Here is a 13,896-nt window from a genome sequence, read left to right on the forward strand (position 1 = left end):
ACCGGGGGCCAGGGCAGGCGGCCAGGAGCAGCCTCCTTTCCCTGCTGGTCCCAAGCCAGCTGGCCGCCGCCTCCTTCCTGCCCAGGCGCCGGCCTTCCCCGGGTGCCCGCCCATCAGAGTGCTGTGGGGCCAGGCACAGGGCCCCCACCGCTCTGCAGCCGCACACTGGAGGTGAACCAGCGGCTGGGCCGGCCCAGGCTGCAGTGCACGGTGGTCCGGAAGGTGCTCCTGGCGCACTTGGGGAAGACGATGGCTGTGCTGTGGAAGTGCAGGGCGCGCGGGCGCGGCTCCAGGGTCAGCTGGCTGCGGTAGCTGCGCCACGTGCAGTTGGGTGCTGCCACAATCGTCTCGCTGTAGCCCGTGACCGTGGGCACTGGCGCATAGAAGATCTTGTCCCGGAAGTACTTCTCAGAGTCATACTTGATCTCAGAGTTGCAGCTGGCAAGGGTACGAAGGGCACCAGTGAGTACAGGGGCCAGGCTGAGACCACGATGTGACCAGGACCAAGCGGTCCTGATGGTATGCAGGGAGGAGGCCAAAGGCAAGCCGAGGGACAGGCCCGGTGCCCAGGGGACACTGCAGGCACACTGCAGCCTGGGCTTGGGATTGGTGCTGGGGGAAGCCTCCATACCCAAGCTGGTGGGGACAGGGTACCCTCAGGTCGGGGGTGCCACAAAGTCCCCAAGGTCAGTCCCCAAGGTCACCAGGTACCCCCAGAGCCGTCTTTGGGAGATAACTGGGGCTTGTGGCAGAGTGTGTTGAGAACCAGGGGCTTTCTGAGCACCCCACCTGGACAGGGACCCTCCCTGGCCCACTCACCGGATCTCCTGCGTGGGTGCTGGGGTCACCTGGATGCTCTCCCCAAAGAACACAGGCAGCATATGGGGCCTCATCCTGAGCGCAGGGGATGCCTGCGGGGTGGAGGGGAAGGTGCTGTTAGGCAGCAGGAGCAAGGTGTGTGCAGCCCCCACCCCACTGGGCACGACTGGGCTCCCCAAAGCCAACTTTATGGACCACCACAAACTGCCTGCCTGCCAGCCTGCACCCCGCACCTGGACAGCCTCTCACTGCAGCCCCCAAGTTTGCAGTTCACTCCTCCTAGGGCCAGGCTCCCAACCTCTCCTGGTGCTGCCCAAGTCTGGAACACCTGCTGGGGGTGGACACACGAGGAGCTGGCCAGGCCCACAGAGGGACAGGCCCCTGGTCCTGCCTCCCCAGTGGCCGCCTCTTTTCACACACCAGGATTGGCCCGGGCTTCCAAGGACAACTTCACCCCTCAGAGGTGGTTGAGCAGGTGGGTAGGTGAGTGCACTTGGCCCCCAGGCGTAAAAAAACAGCGGGGAAGGAGGCCAGCCCCAGGAAAACAGGGAGCCAATGATGGTGGAAAGCCAAGTCCTGTCACTGCTCCTCAAACACCTGGATCAAGCCATGCCTGACACTAAACCCATGGGGGTGCCTGGCTCAAGCGCCTCTACAGCCTGAGGCCTCCTGAAGCCCTGCCCAGGAAAACCCCAGAAAATCTGTCCCTTGGTGATCACAGGAGTCCTAATTGGATGGAAAGTTCCAGAATAACCCCTCCACAGGTTGCACACATCTTTTATGACAGCGTGTTGTTCGAGTTATGCATTTCTGTCTGCTGTTGATTCATCATTTACACTTCAGTGTGATGTGTGGCGAATTAAGCCTGCCAGAATCAGGACTGGGACCACGCAGCAGACAGCCATGCCAGGCTGAGACCCCTCCGGCCCAGGGCTAGGGGCCACCCAGGTCCTCCCTAGGACCAGTCCCCAGGCTGGGAAGAAGCTCCTGGAACCTCCGTGTTCTCCCCCTGGGCAGCAGCAACCATAATCCACTGGCGGAGAGCGCTGCTAGCTGTCGAGGGGGGCATGATGGCCCCCAGCCCCTAGCCTGTAGCCTGGTTGGTACCTCCCCACCCCTCTCCAGCATCCCATGGCTGCCCATTCCAGAGTCAGTGCGGCCCTTAGCACCCGGCAGCCTCTGGGGCTCGGTTAGGTCCAAGCACGGCCCCTGCCGATGGAAGAAGACTCTCCTGGAGTGTGGCCACAGGTATCTGCTGAGCACCTACCGTACATCCTGGGCGGTGGCCGGGGTGCAGCACTGCCTGGCTCATCCCCGGGGGACATGGGGAGGCCAGGGGACAGTGCTGTGGGCACAGACCTGCACCTGCCCAGCAAAGGCTCACGGAGCAGGCGGGTGTGTGCGGGAGGCACAGCCCCGCCTGCTGCAGAGCCTACGCCAAGCCCTGCTGACCCCACCCGCCCCCAGCACAAGGCCACCAGGCAACAGGCAGCCCCACCCCACCCAGCTTGCTCCTACGGCTGCCAGGCCAGCAGACAAGGCTCCATTCATAGGCTAGGCCAGGAGTGGGGCCCAGGGTGCGGTGTCCAACTGGCACAAGGGGAAAATACCTCCAACCCACTGAGCCTGGGGCGCCACAGGAGGGCAGGGAGCTGGTGGGTGCAGGTGGGAACTCCCCACACACACACACACACTGCCACCAGGCCCCAAGGGGTTGCCGGAACCAGTCGTGGAACCCAGCCAGGCAGACACAGGCCAGGGGGTGCCCCCATGGCCCAGAAGGCTGTGGTGGTGATGGGGGCGCTGAAAGACAGGGGTCTCAAAACCAGGTAGCAGGGATCCTAATGGGGAAGCTATGGGGGTGCTGCAGCCACAGGAAGCACCCCGAAGGCCTCTCCCCAGCTGAGCTCTTCCCACAAGGCCCAGGACCTTGTCCTTGTCTAAGGAGAACTGGACAGATGTCAGCCACCTGCTCAGGCACTCTGCCTCAACTTCCCCTTCTGAGAAAGGAGGCTGTGCCTCCCTAAGACCCGAGCCTGGTGGCTGGGAGATGGTCAGGCACAAGCTGGCTGGCTTCCTGGGGGCAGATGCAGTGACCCCAGAACAGGCCTCTAAGACCCAAAGGCTGGGGCCAGGCTCTCTGCCAGTACCAACCTGCACGTCAGCATGGACCACACGGCTGGGCCGGACCCCGCGGTCTCGCAGGCCTGGACCCAGTCTCCTGAGCACGTGTGAGGACCCGGCAGGCCTCCACAGGCACAGGGTCCGGAACCTGGCAGGCAGGGAGCCACAGCGATGAGTGGTGGCAAATATTCCGTCAGTGGGCGCTTCGGATGCACCCTCGCTGCCGCGGCCCTTGGCCCAAGCCGGCCCGGGAGGGTGGCCGCCCTGGGGAGAGCCGGGCGAGGCTCAGTAGCATTATGCCCAGCCCGGGAGAAGCAGCCCACTGCCAGCACAGGATAGATCCACCCTGTCCACACAGAAGCAGGGGGAGGAGGGGGCGTTCAGGGGCCCGGGATGGCTCCTCAGGAAAGGTGCCTGCCAGGGAGACCCCATCTGGCATGGCAGCAGGGTGGGAGCCCAGGGCCATGCAGCCCTCCCCCAGGACACTGGCCTTGATTGTGGTGGCATCCATCTGTCCACCCATTTGCCCTCTGCAGCCCACACTGGATCTCAGTGTCAGACCAGAAACAGAAACGGGAAAACCCGGGCCTCCTTGCCAGGGCAATGCCATGGCCCTCAGGTGTGGCCATGGCCTGGGTTCCAGCTCCCAAGGGCTCCTCACAGAATGTGGGACAAGGAATGGTCCCCCAAACCTTGAGGAATTCTCCTGTGTGCTGTTCTGAAACACACAGGTGCCCAGCAGAAGGGGCAGGGTGATGAAGTGCTTGCCCAGGGCCGAGGAGGCTGCAGCAGCTCAGCCGGTCACCTCTGGTCATGGCCACAGGCAGGCGAGGGACTCACAGACAGGCACAGCCACTGCAAAGAACACAACCTAAGACCCCAGGAGTCCCCCAAACTGTCTGTGCTTGCCTAGGCTTCCCACACCCCTTCCTCCCCTCAGATGCCCTCCCTCGGGCTCCCACGGCTCCGTCTGCCTGCCTGGACCTTGGGAGTGCGGCGGCAGAAGGCCCAGCATCTGTCTGATCTTAGCCTATTGCTGCCCTGCCTGGAAATGTGTGACTGCCGCCGAGCGGTGACCCCGACCCAGCTGACAGCCCTGCTGTCCTGGGGTCCCACAGGAGCAGGGTGCTGCCAACGCCAGACCCGCAAGGCAGAGCTGGCGCTCTGGGGAAGGGGTAACCTGGCGAGGGGCCACAGTGTGAGGCCCCAAAGCTGAGCAGAGCTCACCCAGTGACACCCCGACCTCTCGCTTAGTCACAAGCAGTTGTGTGTTTTTCAGGCTCACACACAACTTGCATACACACACATGCACAACACAGACACACGGTTAACCAGGTAACACGGAGTGAGTTGTTTCCAAGGTCCCTGGGCTCCATCCAACCCAACACAGCAGGTGCCTGCTGGACACCTCGCAGTGAAGGGCCCACCCTCCTCTGGAGCCCACGGACACGCATCCCTCGGGTGACGCCAGGGAGGCTAAAGCAGCAATGCAGACAGCTGGGGACAGCTCCCACCAGTGCCTGGAGCCCCAACAGAGCGTCACCTATGTCAGGAGCCCCAACAGAGCAGCGAGCCATGGCCACTGCTGCTGTGGCTGTCCCAGGCACACACGTGTCCCTGTCCTCGGGGCTCCCGGCTGTGGAGGACCCCAGAGGGATTGAACCCCAAAACCACGTGCAGCACGGAGACTGGCCGTCAGGCTGTGCCAAGCCCCAGCCGTTCCCTCAGGGAGGCCGGCAGCAGAGCTAGCAAACACAGGGCCAGGGTGCATTGCCAGCTCCACTCGCTGCCCCTGGTCACTCCTCAGAGACACCCACCCCACGATTCCCCTGCACAGACCCACCTGCAAGTTCCCCCCACCTGGTCCCAACCCAGCCAAGCAGCAGGACTTCCAGGGGGGTGTAGGGTGCAAACCCTTGGTTCCCAAGCCACAGGCACTTGCTGGGTCACTGAGACCTGCCAGGGAAGGAGGCCTGGGGACCCAAGTGAGGGATCCCAGCGGGAGTGAGGGGAGCCCAGGGCACTGGCTGGGGGCGGGGCTGGAGCTAGGGGAGGCTGTAGGCTTCAGCGGGCAGCCGCAGGAGTGTCCTGGGCAGGCAGCCCCACTCCTGCGGCTGCCCACTCCCCACACCCGCAGTCTGGGTGTACCCCAAAACTAAAGCTGTCTGGCATGAGGCTGTGTCCCCCCAGGCTCCCAACCCAGGCTTCCCCAGCTTGGCCTCCCCTCCACGTCAACACCCTGACAACCCGCAGAGAAAGGGTTCCTGTCTGGCTTCGGTTACAAAAAAAAAAAGAAAAAAGTTTTCATGTTGGCAGTGCGAGGGGGCGGGGTAGGCAGCAAGCAGGGAAGGAGGCAGGAGGGGTGCTGGCCAGGTCCTCCCAGCGGACAGCCAGCTCTGCTTTCCCGCGAGCTGTGCATAGGCAAGCCCGCGGGAGAGAAGCCCACGGCCAGGGGGCGAGGGGCCGTCCCCGGGCCCTGGCACAGCCCTGCCCACCCGCAGCCCGCAGCCCGGATCCCGTCCTTACCGCGCCAGCCTCACTAGGTCCAGGGGGCTCCGAGGCATAGAAGGGCGGACTGGGGCTGGGGCTGGGCGGCAGCCCGGAGTCGGGGCTGTCCAGCAAGGCCTCGCGGCTCTGTCCCTGGAGGTTGCCCTCCATGGCCTGCAGATGCAGGTGGCCCACCATGTCTGCCGGGCTCCTGGGGGGCTCCGCCGCCGAGCTGCGGGTGCAGCCAGAGGCAGCGGCCGCGCCTGGCGCCCCCCGCCCGGGGGCCGCCCTGCCCCGCTCGCCCCGCTCGCCGCCGCTGCGCCCCAGCTGGGCCCTCCGCACCTCCCCGACCCGCGCCTCCTTTTCTAGGCGCCTCCTCCGCCCCCGCCCTCTCCCCGCCCCGGCCGGCGCCTCCCCGGGGCGCGGCGGCGGGGTCTGGCTGGTGGGCTCCCAGGGTTTCTTGCGGTTCTGCCGAGGGCCGCGGGGATGAAAGCGTCTTCAGACAGGACTGGACTGGCACGGGTCGGAGACTGGCAGCCGGGGAGGAGGTGGCGACGGAACCCCGGCCCTGCGCGCCTTCCACCCAGACGGCCTGGCCCGCTTGCGGGGTTCTGCGGGGGCTGCTGCCCGCTCCTGCTGGGGCCTCGGCTGATGGACACGCTGGGCCTTTGCGGTGGAGACAACCTGATCTGGGGACAAGAGCCGACCTGGCAGGCGCCAGGCGCGGGGTTGCGGCTGGGGTCCTGGTGGGGAGGCCCCTCTAAGTCTCTGGCTGCCTCCCATCCTTCGGCTTGGCCCGCTCCCACATCCCACACCCGGGGGCACGCGTTCTCCCTCTGAGGTGACTCCAGGCTGGCAGAGGGCATGGGCAAGTGTGCCTCATCTGGCCCTGTGTCCACCTCCAGGTGCCAGCCGCACACCAGGGACTGGGAAACGGGTGTCGAGGTCTGCACTTCAGAATCCCTCCAAATTTCCACACAATCCAAGGGGAGCGGACACCCAGGCAGGAAGTCACCTGGTCTCTAAGGTCCAGCACGTGAGTCCCATAGCAGGGGACCCGGCTGGACACGCTGTCCAGCTGGCCTGAGAAGGACCAAGTTCACCAGTGGCCACTTGTAGGCAGGGCCGCTCACCACGCTGCAAGGCCATCCCACCACCTGAGGGGCGGCGACCTGCCGTATCTCCCCCGTATCTCCCCAGAGGGCCGAGCTGCTGCTAAATTCAGCACCTGCCTTGGCAGTAGACACAGCCCCCTCCAGGACCTTAGCCAGAGCCAGGGGGAGGTCTTCAGTGGGGCCCTTCGGCGGCTGGCAGAGGCACCTGCCACCCGTTAGATGGCCTGGGGCCCACACTCAGCCGCGGCCCGAACTCCAGTGTCCTGTTAGCCCGCAGCCTGGGAGGCCACCATGAGGGCTGCTGAGCAGGGTCTGTCACCATATGGGTTCTGGATTGAGCTCCTTGCTCCTTGGGCACCTGGGTTCCTCTGGGGAAACAGCAGACAGGGCTTCTCTCTCTTGTTATTAAAAAAAAAAAAAGAAAGAAAGAAAGAGGGCCTGGCGTTGTGGCCTAGCGGCTAAAGTCCTCGCCTTGAAAGCCCCGGGATCCCATATGGGCGCCGGTTCTAATCCCGGCAGCTCCACTTCCTATCCAGCTCCCTGCTTGTGGCCTGGGAAAGCAGTCGAGGACGGCCCAAAGATTTGGGACCCTGCACCCGCGTGGGAGACCCGGAGGAGGTTCCTAGTTCCCGGCTTCGGAGCGGCGCGCACCGGCCGTTGCGGCTCACTTGGGGAGTGAATCATCGGACGGAAGATCTTCCTCTCTGTCTCTCCTCCTCTGTGTATATCTGACTTTGTAATAAAACAAATAAATCTTTAAAAAAAGAAAGAAAGAGAGAAAGAAAGAAAGTATGCTACAGTAAGGATGCACTGAGCCTAGGCATTCCTTATCGCGATCAAATGTGGCATACTCTATGTAACCACAGGAGGAAAAGGCCATGGAAATTCTGCTTGAGTTTTGAAATGTTTTTAAAAGTTTATTGCTTGAAATGCGAGATTGTGCCCATCTCTGCTTCACTCCCAAAATGCTCAGCAGTGGTGGCTGGGACTGGACCAGGCCAAAGCAGGAGCCCGCTACGCCACCGACAAGCCTGCCTCTGCTCCCCTGGACCAGGCCAAAGCCAGGAGCCCGCGACACCTTCTGGCAAGCCTGCCTCTGCTCCACGTGACCAACGCTCGGCTGCCCACTCTGCGACACCTGTGACTGGGCCATCCACGGAAGACCACTGGTGAGCTGGGGGTGGTCGGGGGGCTCCTGGAACAATGCGAGTGGAGCCGGGGCTGGAACCTGGGCACTCCCACACGGGGTGTAGGCACCCCGCACCCCATGCAGCATTTCATCTGCTGTGCAAACATCCACTGTAAGATTTCAAAATCTCTTCGCAGCCATGTCTCCTCCCAGACCACGTCTTCCCCGACTGGGGCCTTTGTAAGGCGCCCACACCTGCCACATGCGCTGAGTTCACCTGCGCTAGCGCCGCATGTGGTGATGATGCTGCTGCACCGGCGACTGGGAATTTCCAGCCTCTGTGTCAACACATGCGACCATGACATCCACATGGCCTGCCCGTGGCTGACGCTCCCGGCTCACGATCGTGCTATCCTTTACAGGGAAGTGACAGTGACCCCGTGGCAGCAGCAGTTCCCAGGGCCCCGTAAGTGGCAGAGGTGAGGTGTTGAGAGCAGGATCTCCTGGCTGGCTGGCTGGCTGACTTTAAAAAAAAAAAAGATGTATGTTATTTCATTCGAAAGGCAGAGTGAGAGACTCTCTGGCCCTGGTCCACTCTAAATGGAGGCCACGGCCCAGGCCACACCAGACCTAAGCCAGGAGGCCGGAGCTCCCTCTGGGCCTCCCACGTGGGCACAGGGGGTCCAACACTGGAGCTGTCCTCCACTGCTTTCCCAGGAGCATTAGCAGGGAGCTGGACTGGAAGTGGAGTGGCCAGGACAGGACGTGGCACCCATCTGCAATGCTGACACTTGTGCTGCAATGCCAGTGGCTTTCTTCCAAATGCTGGAGTTTTGTTCTCCTTATGTTGTTTGCATGCAAACATTGCACTCCATTTTACTGCATCAGTTTTCGTGTGTGGCATGCTTCTCTGGACTCTCCCTAATCTGCCACCCCCATGCCACTCTGTGTGGCTGCGGGATGCCCTCCCACATAGGCTAAGGCCGGGTTGCTCCACGTGTCCAATGTTCTGCTGCCAGCCTGGTGACCCTGTGCCCGTGACCTCCGACCTCAGGATTGGCCATCCGCTGCTGGACAGGGGCTGGCCTAGGTCACAGGCTGCATCGTGGACACCCCAGAGCAATGAGGTGAGCACCAGCAAGGGGTGCTCATGCATGGGCTGGAGAAAAGGGCTCCTGTCACTCCCAGCCTCCCTTGGCTTCCTGCTTGGAGTTCATGGAGCTTGTCAGGTGGTGCTGGGGGCTGGGGGCTTTTACAAGCTTGCAATGGGCAGGTGGGGAGGGACCCTGGCGTCAGGGAGGAGTTCCCAGGCTGCTTTGTGAGTATGGGAGAAGGGCCTGAGAGGGCAAGGTCTCGGTCATGGAGAGACCATCTCCTTGATGCGCATGGCATTGGAGTAAGACTTAACAGGAGCAGGGCTGCACAGCCATGGGTGGCCAACATATCCCCAGCGCTCGAGCCCTGGGAGCCATCCTGTTGCTCAAGACCCATGCCTTCCATTTGAAAGCAAAACAGGACCGAGCTACGAAGGCTGGGACAGGTGGGATGCCTTCTGAGGCCACAGCTGCTAGGTGGAAGGTGAGCCTGGTGGGTGCAGGAAAGGTCTCCCATGTTTCCCCCCACCGACCCCCAGACTTGCAGTGAGAGCCCGGGGGCAGGCCAGCCACTGGTAGGGGAGCACCCCAGGAGCCCCATGTGTCCAGGCTGAGTAGAAAACTGGCTTGTGCTCCTGCCACACTGCCAGAGTTCAAAGATTACTTCTGGCTCTTGCCCACTGGCCGGAAGTTTCCAGGGACACGCCTGCTTGCTGGTATGCAGCGTGCACCCTCGCTGGCTCCAAGGTATGTAATGGTGCTTACCCCACGCCCCAGCGGGGTTCCTAGCCATGGCTGGGCAGGCCTGAGGGCCGTGGTCCATCAGGCAGGCTCCATCTGGACAGACTGGCCGAGTGTGGAGAGTGTCTACTGTTTCAGATATTGGACCGAGCCCCGGAAGGGGGCCATGTGGTTCTGCTGGGGGGGGGGCCCTGAGGAGCAAGGAGCTGTCCCCACCACCCCATGCTCAGACAGGCTCCACTCTCCCCGGAAGAGCAGATCCCAGCTTGGGCGGCAGGAGCCACAGTCGCTGACATGTGGGCACAGGGTGCAGGGAGGCGGGCACAGAGCATGCAACCTGCAGGAGCCAGTAGGCTGAAACCCAGTGGTGGCTTGCCTGAGGACACAGCGCCTGGCCCAAGCAGGAGCTGCTGACGGCCCTGCCAGCGTGTGTTTGCTGGGGTCAGGGTTGGCTTACAGGCCTCCAACCCGCGGGCCCAGCCCCTGGTGCCTGCTCATGGGACCCACTCTGGGTAAACAAATGTCAAGTGCATGTGACCTGGTGACCGGCTCTTTTGCTAGCATGTGTGTGTGTTTATGTGTTGCATGTGCACGGGTACAAGTGTGTGTGTGTGCGTGTGCGTGTGTGTTGTTGTGGGGTGCAAGCGACATTATGCCAGACAAGTCTAGGATGTACTGAGGAGCCTTTATTAACCAAGCTCGGTGATCACAGGGCCCACTAGAAATAGCAAATCACAAGTCCATATAATCGAAATCCCAAGAGTACCAAATGGTCATTATCCTGAAGTCCATCCGTTAAACTGAAGACCTGGATCCCAGCTTCCCCAGCGATGTAAGTTATCCTAACAGACACGCAGTGAACGTACTGGACACACTTACAAAGCTGCAGACACTCACCTTTCCCTGGCTTCTCTGCCCACATTCCATGACTGCTACTAGGCCTCACCTCTCCTGGAACTCCCAGCAGTACACACACTAGCAACACAAAGCATGTTAGCATTGCTGTCTTCACTGTCCCGCCCGAGCAGTGAGCACAGGGTGAGAACTACAGACACACAGGGGCCGTGCTTGGGAACTATCTGTCCTCAGAGTCTGTCCGCGGGAAGCCAGACAGCAGGCAGGTCCTGGGGAGGCCAAGAGCCGGAGTGCCAGAGCGATGGAAGCCCCTCCCATCATGGGCCTTTATGGTGGGGTGGGGGGGGCTTGCGAGGGGATTGCAATGCAATACCACCCCATTTCAGGTTCCAGGTGATGACAGCTGAGCATCCCAGGCGGGCAGGAGGGAACACCCTAGGTGGGGGGGGGGGTCGCTTCCATGTGTGACCCTGAAACTGCCTACCCTACCACAGTGTGTGTCCACAGGTGCGTGTAAACAGTGTCAGTCTCCCAGTGCTGAAAACGAGGCAGTGTGTCCCAGGTCCCTCTGCCCCAGGGTCGGCCCCAGGTCCGTGCTGCCCCAGGGTCGGCCCCAGGTCCCTCTGCCCCAGGGTTGGTCCCAGGTCCCTCTGCCCCAGGGTTGGCCCAGGTCCCTCTGCCCCAGGGTCGGCCCCAGGTCCCTCTGCCCCAGGGTCGGCCCCAGGTCCCTCTGCCCCAGGGTCGGCCCCAGGTCCCTCTGCCCCAGGGTTGGTCCCAGGTCCCTCTGCCCCAGGGTTGGTCCAGGTCCCTGCTGCCCCGGCTCCTGTTCGCAAAGCGGCAGGACCACCACCTGGAGCTCGGCAGATGCCGCGACCAAAGTGTCTCCCCGTGGCGAACTTTACTGCCTGGCACCTTGGGTGCCCTCAGAGCCTTGGCTGGATCTTATTCCCCAGACCTGAGTCAGAACTGGGCTGTATCCTCGAAGCCCTTCACGTTACTGGGTGGGGACACCGTCAGTCACAGGGCAGGAAAAAAAGCGAGGAGGAGGCTGCCTGCCTGGGCTCAGCCACAGTGGCTGTACAGCCATCCCCGGATGTGTGGTGTGAAAGGAGAGGGTGTCCACAAACCAGCACGCTCGTGCAGTGTAGCAGATGTCACTGTGCTGACGAATCCGTGTGCAAGGGCATTGCACGTGTGTGTGCATGTGTGAGCCTGTGTGTTCTTGTGTTGCTGGGGGGCATCTTTCACAAGTCTGTGCTGGACACAATGCTCCTTGCCCCCTCCCCGCCCTGCAGGGGTACCCCTTGGGGCTAAGATGCAGTGCCACAGGACGGAGACACCATGGCCACACAAGTGGGGAGGGGCTCACGCAGTGCAGTGCTGAGGTGTACTCTCTGGTGGCGCATCTCCTCGCGGCCTTCAAGTCCTCCTCTTCCTCCGGGGGACTGCCTGGCCCCGAGAGAGGACACTTGGGGTCAAGCCACCTGGCAGGGACCAGAACTCCACATTGAAGTAAAGGGTGCTCCCGCCTGAGAAAACAGCCCGCTATGATAAAAGGCTAAATAGTTTCCTCTGCATCTAACAAGGTCCGAGAACTTGGACTCAGGGCAAACGACAAAGACTGCGGCTTTTCCCTTGGCCCTTTCATCTTTCCAGGCTGCACGCACTGCCCACTCCCTGCCATGCAGCTGACCTTTCTTACAGCTCTTTGATCCAGATGTGACCTTTAAGAAGTCCAAGGGTTTAATCACCAGTTCCCCAGAGGAGCTGGGTCCTTTGACAGTCAGATTGGTCTCAGGCCCAGGACAAGCTCCCAGAGGGATGAGGAACACCCACCCAGAGGCCTGCCCCCTCAGCAGGTGGCTTCCAACCCAGTCTGCACCTGTCCTTCTCCCCGCCCCCCACGCACCTGCTAACAGAACCCCTGGCACCACCCAGTCCCCACCACCCCGGTGCACTCCGCAGCCCACTCGGCCACGGGGCACTTTCTGGCCGGCCCTGAGGTTGCAGGCGTGGACACTGCTTCCTTCTGAAAGTTTCCCAGGCTGCTGTTTATCCTGAATCCTGGCTGTCACATATTTCCTACTACTGTTTTTTTTAGCCTAGTTAGTCTAGAAGACATTCATGGGGGGAAAATACCACAGTGGGCAGAAAGCTTTGGCTCCAGTTCCAAACAAAGAAGAAAAACAGGGGCCGAAAGGAAAAAAAGGATCAAACAGAAGACCCAGACACTGAGCCGTATGCTTCTGCTCAGCAAGTCATTCCCGGGGCTGTCAGTGGCTACGGGGAGGAGACCCCTCTGCCACACTCACCTCCTGGGGTCCACAGCTTGTGCCCAGGGCCCAGGAGCCGGCCAGGTGGGGAGCAGGACCCCCTCCACTGCTTTCCCAGGTGCATTAGCAGGGAATAGGATCGGAAGTGGGACAGCCAGGACTTGAGCGGGCGCCCTCATGGGATGAGGGATAGTGTGCTTGCCCGGCCAAGCTACAGTGCTGGCCCCAAAGGCAGGGTTCCTTCTGCCAGTTCAGGGCCTACGTGCATGCCGTTGTATGCTCCAGGACGCCCGCTTCACCTGGGCGCCCTTCACTGCCACCTCTGTAGGATGTCTCCTACAAGAGGCCATGTTGACACAGTGTCACCGTGCCAAAACCACCATGCAGAACCCAAGGAAGCGGCCGTGGGAGGTGCTGAGCTGCCATCTGCCACATGGGTCCTGATGCTGAGCTCGCCTGACAGTCCCCGGCCCCATGCTGCCCACAGGCTCCTAGCAACCAGTACCTTCCCCATGGGGGTCTCTGGGTTTCTGGGATGCCAGGCACACGCTACCCAAATTGCTTCTATGGTTGATGCTGGGGGGGCAACTGGCAAACCACAGAGGCCTATGTCACTCATGGTTCTGGGGTTCCAGAATTCTGAGAGCCTGGTCCCTGTGTCTGCCCTGTGTGGAAGCCCGTGGGTAGGAGACCCAGATGGTTGTTTCTCCACGGGCTACTCCCCAGCTGCCTGGTGACCCATGCCTCCCAGCATGCATTTGGGTGCACCTGGGGCAGACCCTGCAGCTTCCCAAAGACCCACCTCTCCACGTCTCTGAGGTAGTAGACCTTCTGGAAACTTCCACAGTGAGTACTGCGGGAGTGTTGGTTGCTACTGCCACACTCACAAGGGTCTGAGGAGGGGATGTTGGCCCAGGCCTTGGAGTGGAGCTTCAGGCCCCGCGGCTTTGAACCAGGGGTTGGAATGGAGTGGGACAAAGAGTCCAGTGTCTTGAAGGGAATTCGACCCGAGCCCAGTGGAGCCAGGCACTGGGTTTGCACAGCTGCACAGGGAGCAGGCAGGCGTGGGCTGAGAGCTGACCGGGCCGTTAACCTGACACTTTCCAGATGTGCGGAGCCCGCCATGTGGTGCGTTCTGCAAACACTTGGTCCCCAGGTGCGCATGCGTGCGTGCATACACAGACACTCTGCTCTGTAAGGGCGCATTGTGCTGCAGACTGCCCCCTCCACGACGGATTCCATCCCGCACCACGAGCCAA

The 13,896-nt window shown here is 61.9% G+C and overlaps 1 protein-coding gene across 1 annotated transcript; it reads right to left on the reverse strand.

Moving 5' to 3' along the window:
- Nucleotides 1–21: 21 nt before the first annotated feature.
- On the reverse strand, nucleotides 22–5,710 carry RFLNA (refilin A). Its single transcript, XM_058656876.1, has 3 exons — nucleotides 5,470–5,710; nucleotides 820–911; nucleotides 22–438 (listed from the first exon to the last, which is right to left on the reverse strand). The coding sequence occupies exons 1-3, from the start codon at nucleotides 5,626–5,628 to the stop codon at nucleotides 114–116; spliced, it is 576 nt and encodes a 191-aa protein (XP_058512859.1). The 5' UTR covers nucleotides 5,629–5,710; the 3' UTR covers nucleotides 22–113.
- Nucleotides 5,711–13,896: the final 8,186 nt, after the last annotated feature.

The sequence above is a fragment of the Ochotona princeps genome, chromosome 29, assembly GCF_030435755.1.
Source record: "Ochotona princeps isolate mOchPri1 chromosome 29, mOchPri1.hap1, whole genome shotgun sequence".
NCBI classification, from domain to species: Eukaryota; Metazoa; Chordata; class Mammalia; order Lagomorpha; family Ochotonidae; genus Ochotona; species Ochotona princeps.

What these genes read in the sequence shown, in the direction of transcription:
- RFLNA (XM_058656876.1), bottom strand. Translation starts at nt 5,628, where the DNA reads ATGGTGGGCCACCTGCATCTGCAGGCCATGGAGGGCAACCTCCAGGGA. An exon ending in GACCTAGTGAGGCTGGCGCG is followed by an intron (nt 912 to 5,469) that starts GTAAGGACGGGA and finishes TCCACCCCGCAG; the next exon opens with GCATCCCCTGCGCTCAGGAT. An exon ending in GCACCCACGCAGGAGATCCG is followed by an intron (nt 439 to 819) that starts GTGAGTGGGCCA and finishes TACCCTTGCCAG; the next exon opens with CTGCAACTCTGAGATCAAGT.